This window comes from Vicugna pacos, chromosome 15 (assembly GCF_048564905.1).
Source record: "Vicugna pacos chromosome 15, VicPac4, whole genome shotgun sequence".
In the NCBI taxonomy this organism is placed as follows: domain Eukaryota; kingdom Metazoa; phylum Chordata; class Mammalia; order Artiodactyla; family Camelidae; genus Vicugna; species Vicugna pacos.
Window position 1 is genome coordinate 6457717 of NC_133001.1, and position 16777 is coordinate 6474493.

General features: G+C 34.4%; 2 protein-coding genes across 3 annotated transcripts in view; both read right to left on the reverse strand.

Moving 5' to 3' along the window:
- LOC102538218 (retinol dehydrogenase 12-like) overlaps nt 1-16777 on the reverse strand; it is a 305649-nt gene that overhangs the window by 30999 nt on the left and 257873 nt on the right. The gene's annotated exons all lie outside the window — the stretch shown is intronic.
- The window catches only part of ALMS1 (ALMS1 centrosome and basal body associated protein), a 135787-nt gene that overhangs the window by 23938 nt on the left and 95072 nt on the right, over nt 1-16777 (reverse strand). Inside the window, exons 16-18 of one of the 2 annotated variants that reach the window (XM_072937564.1) lie at nt 16589-16749; nt 13653-13823; nt 2613-3778 (exon numbers count right to left, since the gene is read on the reverse strand). In XM_072937564.1, coding sequence (XP_072793665.1) covers nt 2613-3778; nt 13653-13823; nt 16589-16749 — 1498 coding nt within the window. The remainder of the gene's footprint in view (nt 1-2612; nt 3779-13652; nt 13824-16588; nt 16750-16777) is intronic. The other variant, XM_072937565.1, reaches the window with a different exon arrangement.

A 16777-nucleotide genomic window follows, 5' to 3' on the forward strand; every position in this document is an offset into this window, starting at 1 on the left:
GGACAACTGGATATCCATGTGGAAAGGAATGATGTTTGACCCCATCACATACTATATACAAAAATGAACTCAATATACATCCAAGATGCAAATAAAAGAACTAGTAGTATAAAACTCTTGAAAGAAAATATAGGGACAAATCTTCATGGCTTTGGATTTTGGCAATGGTTTCTTAGATATGACACCAAAAGCACAAGCAACAAAAGAAAAAATAGATACACTGGGACTTCCTCAAAAGTGAACTGCTGTGCCTCAAAGAACAGCAGTGAGTGAAAAGACAACCCAGAAAGTGGGAGCAAATATTTGCAAATTACACATTTGATAAGGTTCCACAATCCAGAATATATAAAGAACTCTTAGAACTCAAAAACAAAAAGACAAATAAAATAATTAAAAAGTGGACAAAGACTTGAACAGACATTTCTCCAAAGATATAAAAATGCCCAATAAGCATATGAGGAGATGCTTAACATCATCAATCATTAGAAAGGCAAAACCAACCACAATCAAAATGACAATGTGTGTGAGGTACCACTTTGTATCTATTAGGACGGCAAAAATAAATAAATAAATAAATATATACATACATACACTTTAAAAAGTGTTAGTGAACGTGGAGAAACTGGAACTCTCAGACATTGTTGGTGGGAATGTAAAATGGCGTAGCCACTGTGGAAGACAGTCTGGCAGTTCCTGAATATGCTTAAAATAAAATTACCATATGATCCAGTATTTCTATTCCTACGTATATACCCAAAAGAACTGTATGCAGGTGTTCAAATAAAAGCTTGTACACAAATGTTCCTATCAGCTCTATTCACAATAGCTGAAAGGTGGACACATTCCAAAAGGCCATGAATGGATGAATAAATTAAAAATGTAGTCTAAAATTATAATGGAATATTATTTAGCCATAAAAAGCAATGATGCTAGGACATGGATATATCTCAAAAATATTATTCTAGAGTGAAAGAAGCCTGACACAAAGGTTACACATTATATGATTCAACTTATACGAAATAACTAGAATAGGCAAGTTCACAGAGGCAGAAAGAAGACTAGCAGGTGTCAGAGGCTGGTAGGAAGGGGGAATAGAGAGTGACTACTTAATGGGTATGAGGTTTCCACTGGGGTGATAAAGAAGTTCTGGGACTAGACAGTGGTGATAGTTATAAAGCAGTGTGAATATACTTCGTGCCACTGAATTGTACACTTTCAAATGACAAAACTATAAACTTTATGTTATGTGTATATATTTTGCCACACACCCCGAAAAACTCTCTATCTGCATCCTTCCCCCCATCTCCTCTATGGAACAAAAAGCCTCAATCTGTGTCATTCTCAAGTCTTCATTTACTTTTAAAAAAAATTCATACTGTCCTATATATATATTTAATCACTGTCACTTAATACCTACCAAAAACTCAATTATGAGAAATAATACCAGTGCAAGTTGTCTGCATGTCTTGTGCCTCCTTTCCTCTAGATTAGTGGTCTCCAAATTGTCTCGATCATGGGGTCCTACTGCTAAAATATTTTTGAGCCCAAATTATCAAAATAGATATTTAATTATAAGTTACATATTACTGCTATACTCATAGATTGTAAAACACATACAAAAGTATAGTGGGGAGGGTAAAGCTCAGTGGTAGAGTGCATGCTTAGCATGTGTGAGGTCCTGAGTTCAATCCCCAGTATCTCCACTAAAAAAAATACATATACAAAAATTTAAACTTAAAAATTATTGACCCCTTGGGATCTACCTTTATGGAATTTCCTAATCTAAGCCTTATATTAGCCTTATATGGGCACTGTTACCTAGAACACATTTTAAGGATGCTGTTGAAGACTCTGTTACACGATAGTGCCTTCTTTATGAGGACAAATGAAATTTTCTTAGGTCTTAGTACCAGAAATATCTGTAATGCTTTTGAAAACTTAGTTTGTTTTTATATTACAGAATTTGTGTAATTAATCACAAAGTTCTAGCAACATTAACTGCTAGGAGACATAAAGCAAAATTTGTGGCTCACTTTTACCAACCATATCCACAAAGTATCAACTTGTCTTCCCGTTACTCTTAATTCTTCACTTATTTATTTTTAAAATCATGTTGTAGCTGACCTCTCTCTGGCTTCAATTTAATTTTCTAACATTCCAATTCTTTACTTACTTGAAAAAAATCATATAGTATTACTTATTTACTTATGTGTGTTATGTGTGTGTGCTTAAAAGCATCTCAAAATTTCTTAAAAGACAGACAGGAATGAATAAACAAAAGCCAAAACAGAGGAAAAAAACAGGTAATATTGTTCAGAATGGAGGTCATTCTAAACTCTAAGCTCCCAGGTCCCAAGGGTATACTTTGCAGATGCTGAAGCATTTGACACCAAAGCCTTTCATCCAAAGAATAATTCGTAAATGAGTTTGACGAAAGAAATGACAACTCACAAGAGCGCTGTACTACACTTTCTCACTCTTTTCTAGTTGGTAAGAAATGTTACAGTGAGGAAAGGGCAATTGGCTTTTTTTTTTTACCTGTGTGCAAAGCTTAACTAAAAAGTCCATGAAAAAGGAAGTCACACTGCCAGATGGAATTTGTAGCCATGTACCTGGATGTGCTTCCTTCTGGTGTGCTCGGAAGTAATTTGGGGGTAACCTGTATTCAGTGCTTTCTTGTATTTCTTGCTGTGCTTCTCAAGGTATCTCCTCTGATGGTCAGTGATGCTGCTGTATAGTTTAGTTCGCCTGGGTGACAGACAAACTCTTTCATGGCCAAAAGCATGGATCAATCGGGCAGTGTCAATGGTGGAAACAGAGCTGCTCCTCTCATGCAAAGCCAACTCCTTATCTGTTTGGGTCAATATATCTGATTCCACAGGAGAAGTGGTGGTGGAAAGGATGTTGGTGGTGGTATCTGTGAACAGATCACTCTCCTCCGAGGGTCTAGAATCTGAAGAAGTGTTATTTAAATTACAATGAAAACCTGGCTGTTTTCTCAGAATATATTTATCAAATTTAATCTGTTCAATTTTAATCTGATTGGACCTCTCAGCTTGATGGGTAGAAAGCACCTTGCTTCTTTTAAGATCACCTGTGTTTTTATGGCATTTCTCCAGGCTTTTATACCGTTTCTTTTTCTGAAGCTTGTGTTTCTGCTGTTGCTGTCTACCAGTCCATCCCTTAACATCTTGTTCCTCTCTGCTCTCATCCTGTGTACTTTCTGAGGGCTGGAGAGAGTATGTGATGGGATGCTGAAGAAGCTTAGCCAAACGATCAAGTCGTTCCACCAACGAGAGTTCTTTCTTGCCACTGGCAGGAGGTTTCTGTTGCCTCTGTCGCTCCTGAAACTTGTTCCAGAGTTCATTCAAACTCACAGGGCGCTGAGTGGTTAGCTGTGGGCTGGCCTTATCATCCTCTTTTGGATCACCAACTTGCTTGTCACTTTTTGGATAATCTCTAGCCTGACTTTTAGTAGTATGCTTCACTTCTTTGTTTTCCAAGTTTACATTGATACTGAGGCTCTCTACTCTGGTATAATCTGTCTTTGTCTTTTCCACATTTTGATAAGGGGGAGGAAGATAAGTGTGTTCCCTTTGTTTGTCTGAATGATGCTGAAATAAATCTTTCCAAGAATGTCTCATGAAAACACTCCTTCCTAAGGATTCATGGCAAAAATCTTGATCACTTGGTAGGTGCACTGGATGATGAAAGTAAAACTTAGCTGACTTGAAGACAGAATGGGTAGTATTTTCATACTCTGAATGACGTCTGGACTCTGAAAAGGAGAAAAAAAAAGATTTTTGAAGGTCTTTCAAAATATTTGCATTCTCCTTAAAAACAGTATTCACATTTAATTCTTTTAGATACAGAACAAAGATTGAAGGAAAGAACAGTTTATATAAAGTTTCAGAAAATTCACTGCATGCAAAAAGAATTCATGCCTTGTACCTAGTGGCCAGATTGGCCTGATAATAGTTTAAGAGACTCAGGGTGAAAAGATCTGGGTTCTGGGCTGGACTCTCCCAGAGACTTGCTGTGTGACCCTGAGGAGGGCACTTTAGTTCTCTGGATTGTACAGCTGCTGCTGTGTATTCACTGCTTGCTATGTGTGGAGTATTATGATATATGCTCTATATCTGTTTTTTTTTTAAACTTCTAATTCAATCTCATGGATAAAACTGAGAGATAGGTTATTATTAACCTCATTTTCAGCTAGGAAACCTGAGACTTCATTTTTATCATCAGTAATTAAATGGATATGATTAAAAAAAAACAACTCTTTACATGTTTTAGAGCTTTTAAAAATTCCTTTTTGTGAACCATCTTCACATTTCCTCCCACCTCCAACTTCCTAATTTTTTTATAGTGGTAAAATACACCTAACATAAAATTTACCATCTTTCACTTTCACATTTTGACATTCATTATCCTATACCAAAATAGGCATTTTTTTAGATGCAGAACATCTTGCAATCATAAACCCTAATTGTAAACACTAATGTGGTTTCAGTAAACATTTCTGAAGTTCTAAGTCATAGTAAAAATAAAGACATACACATGCAACAAGATATTATTTGTAACTATGGGATCCTTTCTATTTCCTTTATAGATTATTGGTAATCAGAGTTTTCACTAAATATTCTGGGAATCCCTAAGACAATTTCCATGTGGGATACATGGAATCTGCTGTTATATCTAACGTATGAAAAGACTGTCAAACCTCCCAACAAACAAAAGTCCAGGACCAGGTGGTTTCACTGGTGAATTCTACCAAACATTTAAGAGTAATTAATACGAAAGCTCAAATTCTTCCACACACACACAAAAAAAAAAAAAACAGGAGAGAACACTTCCAAACTTATTTTACAAGGCCAGCATAACCCTGAGACCCAGACAAGGGGGCTGTAAGAAAAGAAAATTACAAGCCAATATCCCTGATGAACATAGATGCAAAAAATCCTCAACAAAATATTAACAAACCAAATTCAACAATATATTAAAAAGATTATATACACTGTGATCAAGTGGAATTTATTCCAAGGATGCAAGAATGGTTCAACACCTGCAAACCAATGTGATACATGCCATTAAAAAAAATAAAGGACAAAAATCATATGATCATCTCAACAGATACAGAAAAAGCATTTGACAAAATTCAACATCCATTCATGATAAAAACTCTCAACAAAGTAGGTATAGAGGGAACATAGCTCAACATAATTCTACTTCTGGGTCTGTACACAAAAGAACTGAAAGCAGGATCCTGAAGAGGTATTTGGACAACCGTGTTCATTTCAGCTTTATTTAAAATTGCCAAGACATGAGAACAACCTAAGTGTTCATTGATGGATTTTGAATGAAGAAAATATGGTGTGTGTATATATATGTGTGTATATATGTATATGTATATGTGTATATATTATACACACACACACACATACACAATGGGATATTATTCAGCCATAAAAAGAAGGAAATTCTGCCATTTGTGACAACATAGATGTACCTTGAAGACATTATGTTATGTGAAATAAGACAGAGAAAGACAAATACTGTAAGAAATCACTTACATGTGGAATCTAAAAGTAAAAAGCCAAAACTGAACTCATAGATATAGAAAACAGGTTGTGGTGGTCAGAGGCAGGGATGGGGTATCGGTGTGTAAAATGGATGAAGGTGGTCAAAAGTTACAAACTTCCAGTTTTAAGATGAATAAATCTTGGGAATGTAACATACAGCATGGTGACTATATTTAAAAATATTGTATTGCATATTTGAAAGTTGCTAAGAGTAGATCTTAAAAATTCCTATCACAAGAGAAAAATTGTAACGATGTGTGGTGAGAGATGTTAACTAAACTTAATTGTGTTAACCATTTCAGTGTATACGTGTATCAAATCCTTATGCTGTACACCTAAAACTAATATAATGTTACATGACAAATATAACTCAATTAAAAAAAGACTCTACAATTTAAGAATTATCTAGCAACCTGTAAAAATTGGGAGATTTTGCTTAGTTTCTGTAGGTACTTGAGATGGTAACTATATAATTAGAAACTGTACTAAGGGCTATGTAGGATGAAAACAAAGTGATGTAAGAGTAACTTAAATGGGAAATGGTAGTTAGAGAAGGCTTCTCTGACGAGGCTGAAGTATGAAATAAAAATGAGAGCTAAACCAAAAAGAGCAGCAGGTGAAAAACATTCTGGGCAGAGAGATGTAGGGAACCCTAATGCCACACTGCCAGTCCACCTGCACCTACAACCTTTTCAGATGCAGCAGAACTAACCCACTTCCTTTTAAAGGCAAGTCCCCCCACTAGCGCTGTGGAGCCCAACTCATCTTCCTTTCAAGATCTTGATTTCATTCCCTAGCATATCTCTCTTATTCCTTCAGGCTCTCTCTCTTTACTGTATCATTTCCAACATCTTGAAAGCATCACTTAGTATATCATATCCTTAGAAAATCCACATATCTTCTTTCTTTGCTCCTCTTCACAGCCAAGTTTCTAAAGAGAAAAATGTATTTTTTCTTTTCTTTATGTGTTACCTACTCCAAATCACTTTTTCAACCAGAGGATAGCCATATAACTAGACTAAAACTACTATTGCTAAGATGATCAATGACCCAATGTGTGGCCAGTTCCTGAGAATGTTCCCATTCTATATTCTCTTTCTAGGTGACCTCAACCCTCCCTGTGGATTTAGTACCATCTTTATACTGTTAACTCACATGAAACTTTATGCTCTCAACTTTGTATTTCAAGCTATGACTTCTCTCTTGAGCTCCAGATTCATATTCAACTACATAATTGATATACACTTGGATCCCATAGCCATCTCAAATTTTAAATGTCCCTAAATGAACTCTATTCTACCCTCCTCTCAAATTGTACCTCTCTCAATCATCTGCATCTCTGAAAATGGCACACACTCAAACCCAAACAGAAACCTGGGAGTTTTTCTTGATACTTTCATCTCCCACAACTTTCTGTTCTTTCCATTAATCCCTCACCTAACAACCATGCATCTGTCCACTTCTATTTCCTCCCACAATTCTTCATGTCCATTCTTGTCCCCTTCCAATCTATTTTTCAAGTAGTGGTCAAAGTAATCTTTTAAAAATGTAAATTGGCCCTCTCATTTTTCTATTTAACAACTTTCAGCGGCTTTCTCTTATACTTATAACAAAATCCAGGCTCCTTAACAAGGTATACAAGTACTATATCACTCTCCTACTTCACCACGCATCACTCTCCTCCTTGATAATTATACTCCAATCATGCTGGTCTTTCCTCCCACTCCATCATTTGCTCATTGCATGAGCAAAGGCATAAAAGTGGGAAAGCACTGAGCAAATAAGTGAGTATAAACATTTAGTTTGTGTAGCTTATGTAACTTATAAAGCAGAGAGAGTAGAGGAAAATAAGCCAGGAAAGGTAAGTTATTTGATACTAACAGAACAGAACACAGAGCCCAGAAATAAATCAACTAATCTTCAACAAGCATGCCTAGAATACACAGTGGGAAAATAACAAATGGTTTCAAATGGTGTTGAAAAACTGGATATTCACATGCAAAAGAATGAAGTGGACCCATATCTTACACCATACACACAAGTCAACTCAGAATGGATCAGAGACTTATATGGAAGATCTGCAAAACTTCTAGGAGAAAACAGGGGAAAAGCTCAAGACATTAGTCTTAGGAATGGTTTCATGGACATGACACGAAAAATACAGGCAACAACAACAAAAATAAACAAGTGGGATTACATTAAACTAAAAAGCTTCTATACAGCAAAAGAAATAATCAAGAAAGTGAAAGGACAACCTATGGAATGAGAGAGACAATTCAACAACAAAAGTTGGGAGACTTCAAAACTGCATAATAATGAATAGAACTAGACACAGATTAATAAGGAAACAGAAAACTTGAACACTATAAAGCAGCTAGACCTAACAGACATCTGTAAAACATTCCACCCAACAACAAAAATATATATTCTTCTAAAGTACATATAGAATATATTTGCCAAGACAGATCAAACGTTGGGCCATAAAACAAACCTCAATAAATTTAAAATGACAGAAATAAGACGAAGTATGTTCTCTAATCACAACAGAATGAAATTAGCAATCAACAGCAGAATAAAATTTGGGAAACTCAAATATGTGAAAACTATACAAAACATTCCTAAATAATTTATAGGTTAAAGAAGAAATCAAAAGAGAACACATAAAATACTATGTAATGAATGACAAAGTTATGGGGACGCAGCTAAAGTTTAGCGGGAAATCCATACTTGTAAACACTTATATCAAGAAAGAAGAAAGATTTCAAGTAAAGAAATCTAAGCTTCTACCTTAAGACATTGGAAAAAGGACAAACTAAAACTAGAGCAAGCAGAAAAAAGGAAATCATAAAGATCAGAGTGGAAATTAATAGAATTCAGAAAAATTTTAAAAACAGAGAAATAATTGAAACCAAAAGCTAGTTCTTTAAAAAGAGCAACAAAACTGATAAACTTTTAGCTAGACTGACCAAGAAAAAAATAAGTCACATCAATAAATAAATTTTATTTACAGAAATGAGAAGGATTATAAAGGACTACTATGAACTATATATGCCAAAAAACTAGATAATGTTGATAAAATGGACAGATTCTATTCCTAGAAAGCCACAAACTGCTGAAACTATCTGAAGAAGTAACAGGCAATCTGAAAAGACCTAAAACAAGTGAAGAGTATGAATTAGTAATAACAAAATTACCTATAAAGAAAAGTCCAGGCCCAGATGGCTTCACCCATGAATTCTACCAAACATTTAAAGAATTAATACTAATTTTCCATAAGTTCTTCTAAAAAGCAAAGAGAAAGGAACACTTTCTAATTCATTTTATGAGGCCAGTGTTATCCTGATAACAGGACAAGAAGGACATCACAAGAAAACTACGGGACAATATTTCTTATAGATAGGGACACAAAATTTCTCAACAAAATACTAGCAAATTAAATCCAGCAACATATAAAAAGAATTATACACCATGACCAAGTGGGATTTACCCACAAATGCAAGGCTGATTCAACATCCAAAGATCAACCAATAGGATAAAAAATAAAACTCACTTGATCATCTCAAAAGACCCAGAATAAGCATTTGACAAACTCCAACCCCTTTCTTGATTAAAAACAGCAAAATAGGACTAGAGGGGAACTTCAATTTGGTAAAGGGCATCTATGAAAAATTCACAGCTAAAATCATTCTCAATTATGAAAGAGAGAATGCCTGCCCCCTAGACTGGAACAAGGATGTTTGTTCTTGCCACTATATTCAACACTGCACTTGAGGTGCTAGTCAGGGCAATTATGGGAAAGAAAAAAAAAAAACAAAAGGGCATGGAGATTTCAAAGGAAGAGGAAAAACTATGTTCACAGATGACAAGATCTTGTATCTACAAAATTCTAAGGAATACATTAAAAATCTATTAAAACTAATAAGCGAATTCAGCATGGTTGCAGGATAAAAGTTAAATATAAAAATTGTATTATTATATACTTGCAATTAACAAACTAAAATGAAATTAAGAGAACCATTCTGTTCATGATAGCATCAAAAATTTTTTAAAATTAATGTAAATTTAACCAAAAAAGTACAAAACTTACTCTTTGAAAACTACAAAACATTATGGAAAGAAATTAAAGATCTAAATAAATGAAAAAAATCTCCTGCTTATGGATTAGAAGATTTAACATTGTTAAGGCAATCATCACCAAACTGATTGAACACAATCCCTGTCAGAATTCTAGCTTATTTCTTAGTAGAAATTGCCAAGCTGATTCCAAATTAATATGGAATTGTAAGAGACCCAGAATAGCTAATACACTCCTGAAAAATAAGATAAAGTTGGAGGACTCACACTTCCCAATTTCAAAACTTACTACAAAGCAACAGTAATGCATCAACCTCGTTATTTGCATTATTCCCAGATAGTTTTCTAACTTTTCTTTTTTTTAAATTTCATTTTTGTGGTTTGTCATGGGCTAAGTATGTGTTCAAGCTCTCTACTGTTCTGTATAATGCATTTCTCCTTGAAGATTCTCTAGGGTTTTTGATTCGTTTATGGCCTGTTTTGTATTTTCCCCCCAACAAGCAAATTTCCCTCTCCCTGCTTACGCACCTACTGCTTAACAATATATCAAGCACTGTTTTCATATAATTCTGTATCTTCATTCTTTTCTAAGACAACAATAAACTTCCTTCTTGATAGTGCTCCCAGTTTGTTTTATTTTTAATGCCTTTTCATGTTTAAAGATTTATGTTATAGCCTCACTATGGTTTTGCAAATCTGCATAAAAATATTCCTCCTTAATTCCTGCAATACTTTTTGTGTAGAATTTATTCTTATTTATATTAATATCATGCCTCCAAATCTCTTTTTGATATGTCCCTGGTTTTCCTTTCAACTTTCCTGTCATTTTAGTTTCAGGGTGTTGGCTATACTGTGTCGAACTCGTTTGATTTTTAACCTAACCTGAGAAGTTTTTTTAGTAGGTGAATTTATTCCATATATGCGTATTTTTATTTTATTTTATTTTTAAATTTTTATTTATTTATTTTAAATTTTTTTGTTGAGGGGAGAAGTAACTACTTATTTACTTTGAGAGGAGGTGCTGGGGATTGAACCCAGGACCTCGCGCACGCTAAGCACGTGCTCTACCACTTGAGCTATACCCTCCCCGCCATACATGTTTATTTGTATAGTCTTATATGCTCTATGTATTCTATATATGTTCTATATAAAGAATATAGTCTATATATGCTCTCATTTATGGTATTTTTCTTTTGTTACAAATTCACTTCTCCCACCACCCTCCTGCGATTCCTATCTTTTCTCTAAATATTTTGGATATTTCACAGTTTGATTTTAGCTCTTAAGAGGTAACTTTGTATTTTAAACACTATACTTACACATGTATTTCTTGATTTATCAATTTTAAGGATGGAATTAGCTCACTTGTATTTCCTTAAGCCTCCCTTTTCTCTGCATGTCCCCCTGCTGATCTTTCTTTCTGCTTTTTCCCTTTTCTTTTCTGTGTGGATGCCTGTACAATCTTCTCTTTTTCTTTGAAGTTCAGTACTGTCACCAACAAACGTCTGGGTGTTGATTATTATTTTTGGGGGGGGGCTTGTTGATTATTACATGTAAAGTTTCCCAGGATTTGGTATGTCCTTTTAAATTGCAGGCTCAGTTTTCTTTATACATCTTATTTTTTTGTTGATGTTACCTTCTTCAGAGATATCAGCAGACATCATTGTGTTGGATTTTCACTGTCCATCCTCAAACTATTTTTTCTGATTGTTTTCATCTCCTTCTTCTCTTAATGGGTACAATTTCCCCCTTCAATTTGTTCTCTGATCCCTTAAATATCTCTTTACATGTCATTATTAGCTTAACTTTTAATACACTACATGTCTTCTATAATTATTCAGAGGGCAAAACATTTAAGAAACATTTTCTTCTGTCTTCTAGAATATGCTTTTGCAAATTATATTTCCATCTTTCCTTTACAAGCTATGTCTCCTACACTACCCATTGCAGAGCTGCAATGTTCTGTTTTTTCATCTTATACATTCGTCTTTAATTGTGATAAAACACACGTAAGATTAAATCTACCATCATAACCATTTTTAAGTGTACCGTTCAGTAGTTATGTCTGTTCACACTGTTGTATAATAGATCTCTAGAATATCTTCATCTTGTAACACTGAAACTATATCCACAAAACACTAATTCTCCTTCCCTTCTCTCCTCAGCCCTTGGCAATGACTTTTCTGCTTTGTTTCTATGATTTTCACTACTTTAGATACTTCATATAGGTGGAATATACAGTATTTGCCTTTTTGTGACTGGCTTATTTCACTTAGCACAATGTTCTTGAGGTTTGCCTATACTATAGCATGTGACAGAATTTTCTTCTTTTTTAAGGTTGCCTAATATTCTATTGTATGTATATACATTTTCTTTATCCATTCACCTGTTGATGGACATGTGGGTTGTTTCCGTATCTTGATTACTGTGAGTAATGCTGCAGTGAACATGGGTCTGCCGATATCTCTGAGATACTGTTTTGAATTCTTTTGGATATATACCCAAAAGTGGGCTTGCTCGGTCATGTGGTCATTCTATTTTTAATTTTTTGAGGAACCTCCATACTGTTTTCCATAATGGCTGTACCATTTTATATATCCACCAATAGTGCACAAGAGTGCTAATTTCTCTGCATCCTTGCCAACAATTGTTATTCTCTGTTCTTTTGATACTACCTATCTCACTGTGGTTTTGATTTGTATTTCTCTGATGATTAGTGATATTAAGCATCTTTTCACATGCTTGTTAACCATCCATATATATGCATATTCTTTGGAAAACTGTTTATTTGAGTTCTTTACCTATTTATTGAGTTATATAGTCAGTTTACAATATTGTGTCAATTTCTGGTCTATAGCACAATTTTTCAGTCATACATGAATATACATATATTCATTTTCATATTTTTTCACCATAAGCCTCTACAAGCTTACCTATTTTTAAATTGGATTTTGTTGTTGTTGTTGAGTTATAGACGTTCCATATATAATCTGGGTATTAACCACTTATCATGATTTGCAAATATTTTCTCTTATTCGACAGGTTGTCTTTTCACTCTGTTTAATGTGTCCTTTGATGCACAGTTTTAAATTTTAATATAGTATAATTTATTTATTTTTGCTTTTGTTGCAAGTATTTTTGGTGTCATATCTAAGAAATCATTGCCAAATCCAACGTCACAAGGCTTTTCACCTATGTTTTCTTCTAAGTGTTTTACAATTTCAGCTCTTATGTTTGAATCTCTGATCCATTTGAGTAAATTCTGTACAAGGTAAGAAGGAATGGTCCAAATTCATTCTTTTGCATGTGGATATCCAATTTTCCAACATTTGTTTAAGAGATTGTTCTTTCCCCAGCATGCATTCTTGGAGCCCTTGTGGAAAATCATTCATCTAATATATTCTTGATGTGAGCAACTGCAACTGAACTATTTTAAAAACACAATATGGATAGATAAGGTCTTTAATGACTTTCTTTTCTTATCTGGCTACTCATCTATATTTCTCTAAGAGGTTAAGGTTTGACAGTTAGGTAGCAATGGCTTGTGTCCTACACGCTTTTATGTTATTAGAAAAAGGGGGCCATAGATAAACATAAATAGATTTGATCTCAGGTCTTTTTAACCGTAATTTTTAAAAAGTTTAATGTTTGAGGCTCTTTCTGTTTTTGTCATAGCCTTCTGGAATGTTTTAAACTTTCCCGTTTCAGAATTGATACTGATACTTCCCTTCTAATACCATCAGTCTCAGGTATTTATCTGTAATTTTATTTCTAAGTTGTCAATATCTTTTCTAAGAAGAATAATTATTGCATAAGTCAATATGTATATCCACATAGACAGAGTAGCACTGATCTGCATAAAAATGCAAAAACAATTTTAAAAATGGAGCCCTGTTTAAATTATGAAGTTATAGTCTTATCAGAATTAAGTGGAAACACAGACATAGATGTTTGAGCTCCCCACCCCACATGAGCCCCCCCCCTCAACCCCATTACCTGCATTATCTATCTGTAAGGATTCCTTATCTTTTGGCCAGGCTTCCTTAGGAACTGTCCTCTTACTTTGGATCTCCTCTTTCTGTTCAATGGCTTTGGTGTCTGGTATGTTACCAGTCTTCATGTCTTGTAATTGAGCTGAGAGCTCTGAGACAGTAGCATCACTGGAAACTAAGAGAAAGAAATTAATACAATATTCAGACAGGTAGTTGACAGAAATTATTTTAAAATACTTCTCAAGTATCTACCAGAGAAAGGCATTGTTTCTGGTGTTGAAGAAAAAATTAAAAAGACCAATCAGAAATCTATTTAGAAATTGTTGATCTACACTGGAATTAAAAAAAAAATGTACAAAAACAGATTTCACATAAAGTAAAAGAATTACATTGTAAGAGAAAGTCACATAAAGAAGTATAAATACTCAAAGGAGGAGAAAGCCCTTCTAGCTGGGAGAATCGTGGAAGAACTCTGGAGTAAAGCAACAACTGATCTGGGGATGAGAAGACAGTTAAGAGGGATACACATGGAAATGGAAAGAGAAAGGCATCTGAGGCAAAGTTGACTGCATAAGAAAAAACTGAGTCAGGAAAGCAAATAAACATTTAGGAAACAGAGCAAGTATGTGGTTTATTTGATTATAGAACACATAAGGAAAACATGAAAACTAGTATTTGAAAATTTTGGGAGCCAATTCTACTATTCTGAAAGACTAGGCTAAAACAGTTTAGATCTTATTCTTAATAAGGGCAATGAAAACTTTTTGATGTGATCAACATGATCAAAACTTTTTCTGAAGTATTCATTTAGCAACAGCAAAAAAGGAGGTGAAATTTTCAAGTGTTGCCCAGAATATGATTAGCTTTTGAAAAAAAAAAAAAAGCAATACACAGAAAAAGAGAAGTGGCTAATTATGCTCCACAACTGTAGCAGAGACAATGAGCTGTCCTCCAAAATCCATTTTCCTTTTCCTTTAAAACAGAACCTGGGCATATGGTTACCAGAGTACAGATTACATTTCCCAGCCTCCCTGGCAACACAGGTTTATGTGACCATGTTAACTAAGCCTGGCCAATAGGATGGAAGGGGAATGATACATTTAAATATTAAAAGTATTTAAAGAAAGGAATATGCTTTTTTTCTTTCCATTTCTTCCCTTCTACTGGCTGGAATATGGGCCTGATGGCTACAGCATGAGAATGGAGGCAAAACATTGGAGCAACAAGGAAAGAGCTTTGATACTCTTTTTCGTCTTCTTTAAGCCAATGTTATTTTGCTTTTGTTTTCATCTCTCAGAGACAAATTAATCCTAACTTAAACACACCTTTATAGGTATTTTTAATCTGTATATATATATATATTTTTTCATTGAAGTACAGTCAGTTTACAATGTTGTGTCAGTTTCTGGTGTACAGCATATGCTTTAGGCATACACGAACATACATACATTTTTTCATATTTTTTCATCATAAGTTACTACATGATACTGAATACAGTTCCCTGTGCTATACAATATGAACTTGTTGTTTATCTATTTTAGATATATTAGTTAGTATCTACAAATCTCGAACTCCCAATTTATCCTTTTCTACCCTTTTCCCCACCCAATAACCGTAAGTTTGTTTTCTATGTCTGTCTTTCCGTTTTGTAAGTAAGTTTGTCTTTTTTTTTATAGGATTCCACATGTAAGTGATATCATATAGTATTCTTCTTTCTCCTTTTGGCTTACTTTACTTAGAATAACAATTTCCAGGTCCATGCATATTGCTGCAAACGACATTATTTTATTCTTTTTTATGGCCGAGTGGTATTCCATTGTATAAATATACTACAACTTCTTTATCCAGTTATCTGTTGATGGACATTTAGGTTGTTTCTGTGTCTTGGCTATTGTAAACAGTTCCACCATTAACAGTGGGGTACATGTATCTTTTTGAACTAAGATTCTCTCTGGATATATACCCAGGAGTGGGATTGCTGGATCATACGTTAAGTCTATGGGAGGAAATATTTGCAAAAGATGAGACTGACAAGGGCTTAATTTCCAGAATATACAAACAGCTCATACGACTTATTAAGAAAAAAGCAGCCCAATCCAAAAATGGGCAGAAGACCTAAACAATCAATTCTCCAATGAAGACATACAAATGGCTTACAGGCACTAAAAAAAAAGCTAAATATTGCTAATTATCACAGAAATGGAAATCAAAACTACAATGAGGTATCATCTCACAACAGTCAGAATGGCCATTATTCAAAAGTGCACAGATGATAAATGCTGGAGTGGGCGTGGAGAAAAGGGAATCCTCCCACACTGTTGGTGGGAATGTGGTTTGGTGCAGCTGTTATGGAAAACAGTATGGAGATTCCTCAAAAGACTAAAAAAAAAGACCATATGATCCAGCAATACCTTTATAGGTATTTTTAATCACCAAAGTCCTATTGAAGTAAATTAACTGGACAGGTAGTTAGGAAGTTTTTGAAGAACAAAGGTCTACATACAACAATGTTATTAGAGAGTCAGCATTTCATGGCATCAATTTTTTTATCAATAAAGTTTTTAAAAGTCCATTATGTGATGAATTTCTGGCAATGAGATTAACCTGTGTACAATATTCATAAAGCACTCCAGAAATATCACAAAGAGCTTTCAGAAATGTTCATTTTACCCACCAATGTATACCAAAAATTACAGCTAATATTCTATTTCACATATGAGCAAGACAGAGGAGGACTGAAGAATGCAAGAACAGAGGACACTTTACTATTTTTTAAAAAAATTAAAAACAATTTTAATGGAGGTATTGGAGATTGAACCCAGGACCTCACGCATGCTAGGCATGTGCTCTACCACTGAACTATTCCCCACCCCTAAGAATACTTTTCTATTTATACTCCTTTTGGAAGAAAGTAATATGCAGATAATTCAGTTCCACTACCTGTAGTGTTTTTCTGCAAGGATGATTCTTCTTCAGGTCGGACAGCCTCGGTCACTACCCTCTTACTGTAGATCTCCTTTTCCTGGTTTTTCTCTGAGAGGTTCTCATCTGACGTGATGAGAACTTGAACTTGAGCATCTGGAATAATAACATCATTTGATCCCACGGAGAAGGAAAAGGTAGTAAACA